Source organism: Nothoprocta perdicaria, unplaced genomic scaffold (genome assembly GCF_003342845.1).
Source record: "Nothoprocta perdicaria isolate Ctin4 unplaced genomic scaffold, notPer1 scaffold_163, whole genome shotgun sequence".
In the NCBI taxonomy this organism is placed as follows: domain Eukaryota; kingdom Metazoa; phylum Chordata; class Aves; order Tinamiformes; family Tinamidae; genus Nothoprocta; species Nothoprocta perdicaria.
In genome coordinates this window covers 1,780,607-1,796,577 of record NW_020454794.1, presented here as the reverse complement: position 1 = coordinate 1,796,577, position 15,971 = coordinate 1,780,607, and the positions used below count along the sequence as shown (strand labels likewise).

Here is a 15,971-nt window from a genome sequence, read left to right as displayed (position 1 = left end):
GGCGTTGGGAGGGCTTTTGTGTGCGCCATTCGGGGAGGTGCAGGGAAGGGCCGCCAGCTTCCAGCAGCTGTGYTGGGAAGTCTTCATGGGAGGCCGCGGCTGCTCCTGCTCTGTTTGCCTGTGTTTAAGCCAAGTGCTGAGTTACAGCAAGATCCTGCTGGAAATATTCCTGGAGCTTGAAACAGAGATGTGTATGCAAGATACAGGAGGYGATTTTCCACCCATCCCGYGGTTGAGACCTTATCGGGAGTGAGCATCGTGTCCAGTTTAGAGCATCCCATTTAAAGGCAGAGATAAAGATTCCAGAGAAGGAGGATGAGCTGTGTGAAAAATATGTTCCGTAAGGAAAAGATGAGGCAATTAGGGTTTATTTAGAAAAAGAGAAATCATTAAAGGGTGGGGAACCATGATGGTACTTTTTCAGGATGTGAAGTGGATAGAAAGTGTCTGTGGCCAATTACTCCCCATGGTCCTGGGCGTGGGATTAATTTCCAGCAGGAAGGTTTGAGGTAGTTGCCTTGTTTGTTTGTTGCTATTGTGAGAACGTGTAAGGAAGATAATGGAGCAGGCTGGCGAGGCTGTTGGCTCCTGGTTGTGGGAGGTTTGGAAGAACAGGTTAGGCAAATRCATGGCTGCTGTGGGTGTCTGCATCCAGCCTGGGAGCCGGGCTGCAGCAGGAGCTGCCGGAGCTTCCTGCACGGGCAGCCTGTGAGGTCAGCGTGAGGCAAACCCGGGAACACGCACAGCTCCATKTGCTTCGGCTCCGCTTTGCCTTTTGCGTGTTGAACATGCCTGAATTGGAGCGTGGAAGAAGGAAAGCGCCGCTCACGTTCTGCTCCGCGTTTTAATTCCACGGTGTAGCTGTGGGAAACGCCGGGACTCGTTGCRGGGCAAGCTGATTGCTCCTAACTTCTTCCCTCCTTCTTCCCCGCCGCGCGCGGCTGCAGGTCGCTTGGTTGGCGCCCTGGACGCGGTGCTGGATTCCAGCGCCCGGGTCGCTCCCTTTCGGATCTTACTCCAAGTGCCCGGATCGCCAGTGTACTCTGCCATCGCATGTGGTGAGTTATTGACCGGATCCGAAGTTTACTGGGCCCTAGCCATTGGTGAGTCCCGCACGGAAAAGCCCCGTGCCGAGCTCGGTTCTGAGCATGCTCCGTGTGTGCATGGCCACCAAGCCCCAGGTAACCCRGCCTAGGAGAGCGAGCCTGAAGAGCCCTTGGCTGTAGCTTCATTAACAGTCGAATTAACCTTCGGGTAGACTCGAGGTGTTAATCGATGGAATAAGAAAATGAAGGTTGTTTAGCTAAAAGCAGCTGTTTTGCTTCAGTTTTCTGTCCCTTGYGAGCGTGATTCTGTCCATGTGCATAACTCTTCAGGTGGGTGTGATGGTTCCTTGCAGCCAGCAGCTGTGAAGTGCAGGCTTTCACCACTGCGTGCATCTGAAGCTCCTTTAACTTGCTTACTAGGAAATGCCTCACACCTCTCCATCTTAACCCAAGTGGAACATTTAAAGGATGATGCAAGRCTTCAATGATAAYTACTTTATCCCGGGGCAGTGCGTGATTGCCTGGCCCGTTGTGCACTGTTCCCTTTTGCAGTCTTGCAGCTTTCAYGGACTGCCCCTTTCCTCAGGAAGGTGAAATGGGTGGGAGCTTCAGSCACCTCACAGGGCATGCTGAAGGGCATCTGAATGTCCTTGTTTCTACACAGTAGTCCCTTACAGGGAGACACGCTCTTCCTTCAGGTTCTTACGAGCTTGTTCAGCACCTCTGCAGTGGTCACAGCTGAGATATTTTGCATTTCCCCYTGTAGTTCTTCCCYGTGTCCTGGAAGGAAATGTTCCGCCCTGAGAAGGGGCTGCCCAGGGGAAGCTTCTGTGCAAGGGCTGTGTTTTGAAGGGGCTGAAGTGAAGGGCTGCAAATCAAAACTGCTTGAACGTTGGCAGGTGTGTGTGAAGAGGGAAAAAAAGCTGGAAGTGAAAAGTTGTCATGGGCTTTATGGCCCCTTCCAATCCCTCTTGCTCCTTTTTTTAAAATGTCTCCCCACTAAGAAATTTAAGAACTCAGGAGCTTCATGCTGCAGTACTCTTCATAAGACAGTGAGCTTTCGCTGGGCGTGTAAGATGAGTGTTTCTGTCGTGGGCTTGTTGATCATTTAAGCACAYGGAATACTCCTTTCTGGGGCTGATCCGGGCCCTTTCCATGCTGTTACTGCACAATGGCAGCACAGTTCTCCTTATTAAAGGAAATATAAATCAAAAACTTACTTAGTTGGAATGGTTCAGGACTTTGCTGGGAGAAAATTGCGTTTAATGTTTTTGAAAATAGTCTCTTTTCCTCTTCTAAATGAATAGAGAATCCTAAGAAAGCGAGGGTCACAGTAACAGAATGGAAAGTGGAGGCTTCTGTCTTGTRCACCGTGTGGGTAAGAGACATTTGCAGCTGCAGGAACTAGGGTGACGACGTTAAGAACATGGGTGACGTTAAGCRGCTGCTTTTTGTCCAGTGCTTCAGCTGGGGACCCCCAGCCTGGGTGCCCGGGCAGGAACCAGCTTGGGTGCGAGCGGGTGGGAGAGCAGCACGGCTGGAGCGGAGCCCCATCCAAGCAAGCTGGGTTCTCCCCATYCCTGCCCCTTCCCGCGTGCTGCCGCGGTGCCTGCCTCCTCTTGGCCCGCTCCATGTGGGTGCCTGGGTGTTGGGGAGGGCTGCAGGGCCCGGCYGTGCTGCGCTCGGGCAGGGAGCCCCGGTGGGAGCTTCCCAAAGCCGCGGGGGCACCGGAGAAGCCCCCCCGAACACGACGCGGCGCCCGGAGCCGCCCGGCGCGGGAATCCAGGAGGGCCCCGGCTGCGGAGCGGGGACCCGAGCAGCTCCGGGAGCTCCCAGCAGCCTCCCGGGGTAGCTGCATTGGGATCAGCCACCTCCTTGTTAATCAGTTAATTAAAAYGACCCTTTCCAATCGYGTGCTGACAGTTCTCTGTTCCGGGAGCCGTCGGCTTCAGCGGGAATCTGTGCGTAAGGGTCGTRTGAGCGCTGCAGCCTCCTGCAAATCTCGGAGCGCTGCTTGGAAATCTGATCCGTGCCGCGCACGGCTGGTTGGCAGGGCTGCTTCCATCCAGAGRGATAACCCTGTTACACTAATAAGGAGGGGGAAAAATCCCTGGCCTCAGCCGTTGGGTAGATCCGTGGCTTTCCCCTYGGAAGGTTCATAGCCCAAATGGAAACACAAGAAGCAAAGTGAAGTGAGGGCCACTGGAAAGAGGAGAGCGTGGTGATTGTTGAATAAATAGGTTAAAAGAGGAGCATAGGAGGAGTGAAATGATGGTTATATTGAATATTTGGCACGGACCCACAGAAAAGAGGGTGAAATAAAACAAAATGCCGTGACAGGCACAGGTACAGGAAGGGAGATAAGAAGGAGACTGACAGGACACGTGGGATATCGGCATTAGCTATGAAATGTGAATTAGGAATACAGAAGGGACCATAAATTTGCTGGGGAGGCTTGTCCAAAAAGAGCAAAAGACCTTTCAGTATTTAGGCCRAACCTGTGGGAAAGACTGCAGCAGTCTCAGGGAGGGCGAGCTGCTGCTGGAGCCAAGGCCAGAGCAGCAAGGACAATGTGGATTACCTTTTATAATAAAATTATAAGATTATTTTAAATGATCTTTAATTATCTTATAATTAATAATCTTATAGCTATTTTTAATAATTATAATATTATTATAAAAWTATTTTTTATAAGAAAATTAWWTTTTTTRAATTTTATTTTACCTTGATTGATGATACTTAGGCAGCTCCATCCCCAGGCCTTCCTGTCAAGGAAGTTCAAGCTTGGAAAGTTTCCCTGCCAGTTGGCGTTCTGCATGGGAAATAGAGCAGAGGAAGGTGGAAAATCCTAAGCTAAATTTATCTGGTTTTATTGTAGGGCGGCACGTTGTCTCTCTGAGCACACACGAATCAAAATCKGAGTTAATGGGTCTTCTGTTGGAGATGCATCCTTTTATTGCACTCCTCCGTGCTGCTTGTGTTTCATGCCACACTACTGTTCTCTACCCTTTTCCACTACAGAGACAGTAGGAAAAAGCAGCCTTTGCTGCCTTTACATTTTTTACCTATATATACTTTACATATATATATATAATATTTAATCASTGAACCCGAAAGAGCTAGAGCAGCCAGATTTTCTCCTAATATTCCTGCRTTTTGCCTCTTYTGCACCAACTTTTCTGTCCTTCTGTCATAGGATCCCATAAGATGCCACCATAAGTCACTTTTAAGCAGAAACAGCCAACACTAGCCAGCGGCTCATACATTATTTCTGGATTTAGTGTGAACCCCTTAAATCTGACAAACCTCTTAAATCCCACATTTTTTTTTTCCCTAAGATTTTTCTCTTCACTGTATGGTGCCCTGGACTGCACAAACTTATTTTTGTCAGTCTTTTAAGTACTAAACTGAACACCTTCATTTTTAGGTGCTTTAATTACTACAGGTTTTTTTTTTTTTATTATTTTCAAATAAGATACAAATTATGACTGTGCAACTTCCCCTCAAAGTGTGTGTGGCATGAGTGTGCACACAAAAGGAAGGAGAAGGAAGTGTTAGGGAGTTTTGGGAATAACACCAATGTTTATGCTGGCTGCTTGAGGAATGTCCTGTCAAAATGAGCTGTGTTTTAACAGATTGATTAAAAGTTTTGCTGCTGTTTTGTTCTGCTTTGACTTCTAATGAAGCATTTGCTGTCCGCAAACTTTTGTGAAGATAGTAAAAATAAAAAGATTGAACCCAATTCTCACGCCAAGCAATATTTTTTCCCATAACTTTACTGTTACATATTAGATTTTTTTGACTTGTTTGCTACTGACAGTTTTGAGGTTGAAAGTTCAGTATCTGTTAATGAATTTATGAAATGTGTTTTATTGCCTTTTCTTTTTTTCTTTCAATTCTGTTTTAGAGTGTGCATTTCAATGGATTAATTTTGCTTTTCTAGGTGCCACCGTAGAGGAGATAAACCAGCACTGGGAATGGCTGGAACAAAACTTGCTCCACACTCTGTCTGTGTTTGACAATAAAGAAGATATCGTTAGTTTTGTCAAGGGGAAAGTGAAGGTAAGSGAACTTTGTCGTGCTTCCTTGAARCCTGCTCTTCATTYGTTCTCTTCCCCAAGACATTGCTAGGCATCTTCTCTTTTATCTCAGCTTCTCCTCCTTATTGCATTTTACCTCTCCCATATTTTTTCCCAGCTTTATCCCATCCACCTCTCCTGGCCACTTGTGTCCGCGGGGCGCAGGGAGAGCAGGCCCCTTGCTCCGCTCAAAGCCTGGCCTCTGCTGCACAGCATCTCATAAAATAAAGACACMTTTGGCAGTGCCTGAAATCTGTGCAGGCCTTCTGGGCACCATAAGTCGTGTCTGGCTGCAGCTTTTTCCTTGGGAAAAGTTTTCGTAAGATGCTCTTCTCTACCCCCTTCTTTGCTTCGGGAAGCGCGTGGGAACACGGTGCTCTTGGCTGATGACAGCCCTGCTGTCGCGGCCTCGTTGGCTCTGGAGCTGGGGAGCACGGGCAGGAGAGACACCRGCACTGCACRAATCKGCTCGCTTTAGGAAAGCCGGAGCAAAACTTGACTGCCCTGCCCTGTGCTCTGCTGAAAAGCTTCCCTGACTGCTGCTAGTGGTGCAGGGTTCCTTAGTACAGAGCCGTGTCCGAGCACGCTGGGGCCTTGCCCTGCGCTGCAGGGTAGCGACACTCCTTCAGGTTTCCTTGCTGGTACCAAAGGCTGGGTTTGGGATGCTCTGGCCTCTCCTGTAGACTTTTGGCAGGCTGGGATGGCGATTGCAGCTCTCCTCGGGTGCTGTAATATGCAGCTTACTTATCGGAGTGGTGCAATGTGAGTTTGCCTTCTTTCTAGTAATACTGCTATTAAAATTCTCAGCACTTAATCACGCCTGTGTAGGTGTTCTTAAGTCATGGTTCTAATGGTTTAAGGCATGTTGCAAGTTACTGATGCCTTTCGTTGTGTTGCTTCGTTGCAGGAAAATAGTATTGATCAGAATACAACACTACTCCTCTACCTTTGGCAATAACAGGGATTACAAGCAGCAGTGAAACTGCAAATCTACCTGCTAGGCTCCCTGTGGGGCAGGGGCAGATAATTGCATGGAGTCTTGATGGAAAAAGCYTAGGACATGCATGAGAGAGGCTACAGAAATGTATTCCTTTGTGAAACTTGGAAACCAACCTCAGTTTCCTTGTAGGAGAGCGCTCTGCTCTTTGCAGTGTGAATGGGCAGCTKGTAGTAACTCATCTGAATGCGAATCCTGCGGGTCTATCATAATATGTTATCCTGTTTTTGAATCAGGCTCTGATTGCAGAGGAAACCAGCAGCAAACTGGCGGAGCAGGAGGAAGATCCTGAAAAGTTCCGAGAAGCCCTGGTGAAATTTGAATCCAGATTTAATTTTCCCGAAGCAGAGAAGCTGATCACCTATTATTCCTGCTGCTGTTGGAAAGGAAAAGTCCCTCGGCAGGGCTGGCTTTATTTGAGCATCAATCATCTCTGCTTTTATTCCTTCTTCCTGGGCAAAGAATGTAAGTATAAATRGCTAAGAAATCTAATGCTGTGCAAAGATGTAAATATAACTTAATGCAAAAGCAGTTACTTTTTTTAATAAAAAAAACTTTAGAGCAGAAACACATATTCTAGGGGCTTTTTGTTTGGATGAACTATTTTACTTTGTTTTTCACTTCATCCTTTACCAGATTAGAACCAAAATATGAACATAAAAATGAGTATATAGAAGTGTGTAGATACAGCTGTTATTTTTTTTTATTTATATTAAGCAGATTTAAGATGTAAGAGGCCTCCTACAGATGCTTAAATAGATGGTTTTAATGCTGAGAGTGGTCACCAAGGAGCAGTCCCTCCCATGTACGTAGGAGCACAATAATAGCTGCTTTTAACACAGCTGTTGGTAGTGCAGGAATAGACAGCAAGACAGCAAAGGAAGTGCTGGTTGTCTAAGAAAGCCTGCAACCAGAACTGTGAGCTTAGCTAATAGAACAGGAAACAAAGCTGTGTCGTGGKGAAAATTCAATGTCTTCAAGTGAAACAGGGCAGCTTTCTTGTCCACGCATTTCAGATCACCAGCACAGAAAAGTTAAAGCAAGGGCGTTCCAGGGTTGTAAGGTCTTCACAAAGTGGCAAATTTGCATGAGATGGTGACTAAAAATATAAATGCATACGTTAGGAAGCTGATTGTACGACCTTGGTCATGACACATGTAGCTGTTGAAATGTGAGGCATTCCTCTGTTTCATAAGAGGGTACTCAAACTGATATTTTTGTGAGTTCTGGATATTCTGTATCTTCAGCAAGGGTAGTAAAAATGTACCTAGCAAGAATTGTCATTTAAAACAATTAGGAGAAGGTTGTGTTGGTGGCGTGTGTTTGATTGTTAAATTGCAAATTTAAATCTGAAACACGTTACTGTAACAATAAGTAAGATAGTAATTAAGTGCTAAGACTTAAGGTATACAAGGACATACCTAGAGCTGGAGATGCTTTTCTCCTTATTTCAGATGTGTTACTTGGTCATATCTGCAAGAAATTGGCAGAGTTAGATGTAAAGTATTAACATGTTTGCTATAAATGYAAGAGTTGAATTTGATTTGAAGGAACATAATGGAGTTTTTGATGCTTACGACATATCTGAGTCGTTATTTAATTTCCTTTAAATTACTGCTTGTTGCTGTCATTGCAGATGTTCCCTCATTAAATCTAAGATAACCAGCCTGCCAAAGCACACACAGAAAAAAAAGATACTTTTAAATGAAGGATAAAGAGTGAGAGAGGAAAGAGAGGAGAAAAATCCTTCATATTATTCCAGACATTTTGTTTCTGCAGTACCTGAGATTGTTAAATGATACTGGAAGAGCATCACACTGTATTATCTTAAGAAGAAATCCTTTCTCTTTAATAATAACTCAAGATAAAAATGGAAAAAAAAAAACCAAAAAAGAACAAAAAAACCAAAACAAYAGCAAAATCCCCAGAACATCAAACGACGAATCCAGTGCATGTTTGGGACTTCTCATCTTAAGCTAGAAAAGTAGAGCATTCACTTGGTGTTACCATCAACTTGGCTATCTTCATGTTGCTCTGTGTTTGCCTAGAAAGGAGCAATAAAAAAAAAGAGTGGTTTTTTTGGTTTGTTTGTTTTAACAAACGCTTTATTAAACTCAGTGTGAAACATTATGCCTTGAAATCACCTCCCTGTTTCTGATAAATATGATTGTTTTGGTCGCAAGGCTGGTTTTTGTCACATTTAGGAACCACTTGAATTATACTGAATAAYCCAGATTTACTACAGGTCTAGTTGCTAGTAGTTGAGAACTTTGTTCTCATTGTAAGTAGAACAAAGGATTCATTGTCCCTTTTTTGCAGGTAAGAATTACGGACTAACATTGGTTGAATTGGTCTAGAAAATAACGCYGATAAATCACAGTTATTGCTGTCTTCACCACTGGGCTAGGAGAAAACCAACATATGAGCTGCAGTAAAATTAGTTCTTTTATTTGTTTTAACTCTAAGAAAACTCCTCCAAAACAGTAGACTGAAGTAACTTTTATAGACAACAGTATTACGTGTTGAGCTTCTGGCAAGTGCTGTTTTATTTTAGGTTGAAATGAGGTGGAAAGCCCTCCTCAACCCCGTTTTCAGGTTCCCATCTGCTTTATGGGAGCGTGCAGAACTTTCTCCATGGCAAGTCTCCTATCTAACTTACAAGTATTTGCAGTATTTTAAAGGTTAGAAAGTCAGATTTAGTCTCAGTCTTTAGCTTCTTAAATACAACTTTCCTCTTTCTGAAAMGGGGCAGCCTTTGGACCTTTCATGACCCRTTTGGGCCTATTGCAGTTGCTGTCACCATGGCCAGCRCTGCAGACCCTGTATGATTCTGATCTGTTTGAACAATATCCTTACTGCTRCAACCTTGTTTTTGATCTTTGCTCCCTTACCTGGCCCATAAAGGCTCTTTTATGACCGTTCCCCATGGTTGGCGTGTTGACGCAGCTGTACTTTATGTAAGAAAAAATAATCTGTAAATAATCTTGACAGTTGTGGTCCGTGTAGCAGAGCAAACTTGCCTTGGGTAGTTACTCCTATAACTAAGGATCGTGGATCAGCATAGTACGTGTGACAGTGTTTGTTATTCCTGCCTTTTGATTACTTATTATTGGCACCACGAGACAGGCTGGGGATGTTGCAGGGCATCGTCTTTGGCTGCTGACACCGAGATCCCTGGGCAGCTTCCAGCACTTGTTAGGTCGAAATCTCTTCGATTTTAAAGTCCTTCCTGGCCTAAATTCTAGCCAAAAATTCTTAYGAGAGGCAAGTACATCCTTCGATGGTTTTCTAAAATAAGCTGATTGTTTCTTCTGTTTCTATTTATATGATTCAGCAGAGTGTTTGCTATACAGACCACTGTCCTTTACTTCTCTGAAAGCATTCAGAGTTGTTGTCTATACCAATGTTTATATCAAAATTTTCTGCTGTAACTCTCAAATAAAGTTTGAAACCAAACCAAAATAGGAATATCCCTATGCRGAAGTAATTTTCTCTGATGATCTAGTGCTACATAAGCTTCTAAAATGTCCATGTGCAAAAGATTCTCTCTGTATAGGAGTCCTCTTTATCTAAAAAGTCAAAATCCTGTAGGTGTAACCGGACCAAGTTCCCCACGTGCCTGTAAGCTGCTTCCCTGCTTTTCTTCCTGCTCTTGGCATTTTTCTGGTAGTACTTAACAGGCTGCAGAAACATCTTGTAATCAAGCTATGAATAAGATAATAGTATAACAGTATATGCCTTTGCATATTCCTGAGAACTGAAGCATTCCTAATACACGTTTCTTTTTCCTGCCATTCCAGTCAAACTCGTCATTCCTTGGGTGGAGGTCCAGAAGTTGGAAAGAACCTCCAACGTCTTCATGGCCGATACGGTGCGCGTCACCACTGCCACCAAGGAGCGGGACTTCTCCACGTTCCTCAATATCACCGAGGCCTTCAGGATCATGGAGCAGCTGGCGGATGTCACGCTCCGAAGGCTGCTGGATAATGAGATCTTTGAGCTGGATCCAGGCCTGCAAGATCCTACTCAGATTACGAAGAGGTAAAAAGTGGATTGTTCTTCCTTGTGTGCGCTGCAGGAAAAGAGGATTTTTGGTTCCCTTTAGCAGCGAGGCAAAATTTCAAAAGTCTGCTTGACCAGGGGCAAAAAAACAGACTTCAGAATGTTCCAAAGTGTGTCAAATAGGTGCATTTTAGTTTATAGGCAAGAAACTTTGTTCCATATACATTTATGTACGTATTTTTGATCCATATAGATATGCACACACACATATATACTCCATATATATATGGAACAAACAGATGCACACCTTATTTTTGCCTTAAAAGCRCAGTTTCGTGTCRAGGGAAATTCCTGTGGCAGGTAGTTTCTGCCTTCCACGTTTCCTGATGAGGGCCAGGCGTTTGCTTACAGCTTGAGCCGTGCGTAGGTTTTCCCAGTGCTGCCAGTCCTGTGGCACCATCACAGACAACATATCTGATACCTAGAGCTCCTCAGGGTGCTTGCTATAGCCAGCAAGCAGCTGTAGAAACGAAGCAAAACCAGAAAGCAAACAAACAAAAGCCCCACACAGGCTGTGGTGAGAGATTTATCTGCTCCTGTGAGTTCTGCGCAGTGCCTCTCTGAAATGCATCTCTGCATTCCTCTCCCACTGCAGAAATGCACTYGATTCTTGGGGAGGAATTGGTGGCTGTTCTCCGACAGGAACACAACACAGAACTTTGTTTTATTTGCTGTTATTTGAAAAGGGGAAGTGCAACTGTAGAGAGGAGTTTTTAGGTGGGCAGAATGCAGCAGCCAAAGTTGGAATTTGCCTAGAGCRTCAGTGTTAGTTTAAAATACCTTTTTTCTTTTTATTTTTCCCCCAAAATAAATGCAAGTAGAGCACTTATCCACTTCTGAATCGTATTGTTTTCTTTTTTTTTCCTTTTTTCTTTTTTTTTCCGGGTTTTCATTTTTCTTTTTCCTTCCTTTTGCCAGAGGTAAAAGAATTAGCCAGGTGTTATTTCCAGGGTATCATTAAAAAAAAAGTTTTGTAAGAGAATAAAAAAATAACTTTCCCTCTAGCTTATGTATCGCTTACTCCCATTGAGTAAAATTGTTGAGGTCAGGATTTCATCCATGACATCATCAAGAAATTCATTTTGAGATGTTTGTTAGATTGATACCGTAGTGATCAGCTGCAGACTTCTCVTGGGCTTGTTGCCAGAGCCGGGATTCCTTTAGACACAGTGGCTGTGATTGGTTTTTAAAATGTGTGTATAGGTGGGTGTTGCTAATATTTTAGGGCTTTATGCCTAAGAAATGTAGGATATGTGCTTTAACTGAGTAATATATCACTTCCAARTCTCCTTCTGTGCTTTTCATTCTCTATTCCACCACTCCTCTGCTTTAGCACTGAAAAATAGATACAAATTATGTCCTTGAAGCAAGGAAATTGAAGCTAGAGGAGGTGTGATCAAAAAAATATGGGGAGAATCTTCTGATTTTTATCTCGTCGTTTCCTCTTTCTGTGAAAGAGTCTTGTTTCAAAAGGTGTTAACTGTGAGAAAAACTCAGGGAGTCCTAAAATTGCAGAGAGAAGTAGCAGCTTAGTGTGAGGGAAGAAGTAGCAGCCGTAATGTGAAGGTGCCCAGGGAATAAACCTGAAAGTACCTGGTGGCACGTTTGGAAAAATAGTAAGTATGTTAATAAAAAAGCAGTAGAAATCGTCTCATATACTTATTCATTTTTTTTTCTTTGTCTCCCTTGTTTTAACTTAAATGGAGGGATGGGGGGCATCCCTCCATAAAAATGTGTTCTGGGCAAGATGCTAAATGTGTTCTGGGCAAGATGCTAAGCAGGCTGCTGTGCTGTAGCTGGAGTTGGCAGAAGGGAGAAGCTGGAAGATGCTGAAACTGCATTTCCTCTGCCTAAAGTAGGTAGCAAATAGGGGATAGGGTGCAATTCCTGGTGCCCTTTGTCACACTTGGGTAACTGTTTTGATGTAATGTGATGAAGCAAGACCCTAGCTGGAATAGTGGATAGACTGGTTCCTAATGCTAATGTATTTTGGGGAGGTTGAGCTTTTTTGTAGTGTGAAGTTGCTTGTTGCTTTTTCTTCGGRAAGTGCTGTCATACTGCCAGAACAACTGCTTTTCACTTGACGTTTTTCCCCCCAATGCATTGCCTTTATTCRTTCCYGGTTTAGAAACAAACACTGAAATGTCACCCATAAAATGCAAGCAGCAAACCTCACATTATTAAAATTATTYCAACTGAGTCAAATTAAGGAAGTTTCTAYAGACTACTTTTGGTTTTGGGAAGAGGGGGGTTCTTTTGCACGGCACTCCTCTCAATATATTTATTTATTCTTTTTATTTATATATTTATTCTTTTAAATGAAGACATCTTTAGTATCATTATGATCTGTATATACTACACTGTGAAAACCAGAAGCCTTGACTTTTGTTTCCCAGGCCCTTGGAGGTCATTCAGTTGCAGAGTGGAGAGAGAAAACTCCTGAATTRTGTCTTGGCCAGAGTCACAAAGAGATGAAATGCACTTTCTGTTCACCCGAGATGAACAGAAGCCGACTGGAATATCTTAGCTATCRTTASATGTCACGTCAATCCACACGGCTTCTTTGAGACCGAATCTCAGAACGCCACAGAACTTAAGCAAGAAGGAAGATACGACTGGAAAGGGGGTCATTTTATTCCATCCCYGTGGCAAGAGGCAGGGTTTGAATTATCTGTGAGTTGTTCTGGACAGATGTTTGTCCAACCTGTTTTTAAGGATTTCCAGTAGTGGAAATGCCCAAATCCATACTAATCTCTCACTGTTTCACTGTTAAGACGTCCTTCCTAAAGTCTTACTGGAATCTACCTTGAGGAAGTCTGTCGCTTCTTGTCCTATGCAAGTAGTGTTAAAGAGGGCAGATTTGCTCTCTCTCMACAGCAACCTGTTGCATTTTGGGCGATTCGTAGATACTTCCATGATCCCTGGTAACCCCGAGGTCTCTTTTCTTCCAAGCTATTCCTTCAGTTTATGAATATCGGGCAGAATACTGACCCCGTTCCTTGGCTCGCTAGTCAAGTTTCATAACCACGGTCTCTGCTCCATCATCGTTCAGCTTGCTGGTARGAATACTGAATACTGGCAGTTGCTTTTCCAAGTCTGGTCACGAGAAGCTTTTCCAGCCGCAGGGATTTAGCGGCTCTCCGGATAAACACGGCGAACGTTGCTGAGTGGGTTGTGTTCAAAATCTGCCCCTTTCTGGAGCCTGACGAGCAAGGAGAGCACCTGGTGGTGCCGGTTCTGCCAAGRGAGAGGCCAGCTGGATTCCAGGTCATTTAGGGGCTTGTTTTTTCCCTCCCATTCCCGCAGCCCCAGGGGATGGGATCTGATCCCGGCGCGCGCGACWCTTGCCAAGCCCACAGCAGCGGAGCAAAAGCCATCAACAGCGAGGACAGGGACAAGTGCCCTGATCCTGAGGTGCATTTTTAGGCTTCTGCCTAACTTCCTTTAGTTTAAAACTCTGCTAAAGTGACACGCGGGTCAGGCACAGAGAGTTACTGCAGTTCAGCCTTTGCACTGGCCTCGTACGTGCTGGAATCAGGGATAATCTGAGAATCCCATCCATGCAGCTCGGGATGCAGCTGTATTCATTGCAGCTGTGTTTAAAAGGAGACTGGAGGAGGGAGCCTGCTCACCTCTCGGAAAAGTAGGAAATAAAAGCATTTTCTCTATGTTTCTTATTCTTCTGGTGTATGYTTATAYACACGATAAATATTATTTATRTGCTGTTATTAATAGCATGTATTAATATGTTAGCTTTCCTTGTTTTCTTAGGTATCAGTTCAGCACATTTGGTTCAAAAGCCAAGAGGAACATTTCAAACAGCTTGGGCCMGAGGTAGAAAATCCTGTTCAGTGTTAGAGGTATTCTGGAACTCGGATGGAGGTTGTAGGAGCCAGTGACCTGGACCAGTTGCTGAAGCTTTGCTGTAAAATTAAAGAATTTTCCATCTTATTTTTAATTAAAAAAAAAAAAAAACAGGTGTTTCAGGTGTTGATTTTTTTTWATTTTTTTTAAATTTATTTTTTAATTCTCTTGACAAGCTGCAGTACTTGCTTATACTTAGGGAGGGAAGCACTCACCAGAAGCCCTTGCATCTGCCCACCTAGCAGGAGATGGAACCAGCGTGAGCCACTTCCCAACAAAACCCCTGCCRGGGCAGTATCTCATTCCTCAGCCACCGTTTCTCTTCCCTGGATGCCGCCTTCCCAAGAGTCGTGCCCTCTTCCAGCACTTTTCTTGGAAGGATGACCTGCGTGAGTGAGTCGCCGGCTCTGCGATGTTGGCCGAGCGGAGCGGGTTGCTCTGCCACAAAGAAAACTGCTCTGCGAATTCACCCAGTTTCAAATACAGTGGCAGTTTTCTTCAGCACAAGGGAAAAAGCCCACGGTTAGGGAATTTCTTGTTGGAAGGAATGTGTGAAGCCTGCAGCCCCAAGAGATGCAGCGAGATCCGCATCAGTCAGAGCTGGCATGCAGAGTTTTGGAGCATTTGAAACAGTCTGCTTGTAAAATATCGTCAGTCTCTATGTTAACTGAGATTCTTTTCTTCTATATGATGCATCTCTTAACTTTAAAGGGATTATCAAAACTTAGGAGAGCTGAATAGAGTCTGGCAGGAACTTACCTTCCCAGCAGAGCAGCGGGAGAAAACAGCCCTACATTGACTGCAGATGCTATCAGCAGCATTCATCTGTGCTGTGCAGAAATGGAAAATATTTGTGCACTGAGTTACCTCGGAGGCATATCCTGACCCAGCTTTGTCACAATAGCAGATCACTGGGGGCATTTATCAGAGTTTCGTTTGCCCGGGTAGTTTCCCTTCGGAGGGAATTCTTTGTCTTCCTTCACAAAGGGAGTTTCTCCTTGTTCGCTGAAAAACAGGAGTCCGTTTGTCTGTTTTCCTTGGATAATCTTGTTAAGGGGGATAATTACAGTCGAAGGAAACGCAGCAGAACTCTGCTGCTCAAGTGCTTTCTGGCTTTTCTGTTATTCATGCTAGACCCTTTTCTTTCTCCCTGTTTCACCTGACTTTGGCTTTTTAAAACTTAGGTTTTAAAAAATTTAGCTTAAGTTTTTTAAATTTAAAGAAAAAAAGGGAGAGGGGGAAAGCGGAAGAACAACCCCCCACGACCACCCTTTACGTATTGCTGAGATTGAGCCTTTGGTTATATAACTTTCTYACTTTAAAGCAGCTGGGCTGGGGCAGGGAGCGGGTGTAAGGAGAAGGGGAGGATGAGGAGAGGAGAGGATGAGGAGAGGGGAGGGGAGGGGAAGGGATTTACAGCAACGAGGCTGCAGCCCACTCTTTAAATGCTTTCAGTGGGAGAAAGTCAAGCACTTTTTTAGATATGTGTGTTTGTGTGTGTGTTTATCTATTTATTTGTTTATTTATAAACCTTTCTTTACTTTGAGGTGAATCATGTTTGGAAATATTTACTTGCAGCAAAGAAAATGTTGGATTTTAAGTCCTAAAGTTTCTGGAGCTGCTGTTGGAGGCATAATAGCCGTGGCCTGTGAATAGAGTAATTGCCCAGCTCTGTTGTGCTCTGTTGCAGAATCCCTCATTTAAAGAGGAGGGAGGAAAAGACCCCTAACAACCCTGGCTTGTGTAGCAATGGTTCAGAAATAAATTGTTTATATAAATATTTATTTTTCTGTTGTTTCTGTGGATGGGTGACTGGAGGCAAGCCAGACACGGYGCTGTAGCTGTCGCCATCGCTAGCTGCTCTGTTACTCATGGCTTTGGTAATGCCCCTGGAGCAAAGGTATCGCTTTTGGGTGCAGGTTG

General features: G+C 44.2%; 1 protein-coding gene across 1 annotated transcript in view; it reads left to right on the top strand.

Moving 5' to 3' along the window:
- TBC1D8 (TBC1 domain family member 8) overlaps positions 1 to 15,971 on the top strand; it is a gene marked incomplete at its 5' end in the record, with an annotated part of 41,745 nt that overhangs the window by 8,382 nt on the left and 17,392 nt on the right. The window contains 4 exons of the mRNA XM_026035653.1: positions 948 to 1,058; positions 4,990 to 5,108; positions 6,359 to 6,587; positions 9,923 to 10,163. Coding sequence (XP_025891438.1) covers positions 948 to 1,058; positions 4,990 to 5,108; positions 6,359 to 6,587; positions 9,923 to 10,163 — 700 coding nt within the window. The remainder of the gene's footprint in view (positions 1 to 947; positions 1,059 to 4,989; positions 5,109 to 6,358; positions 6,588 to 9,922; positions 10,164 to 15,971) is intronic.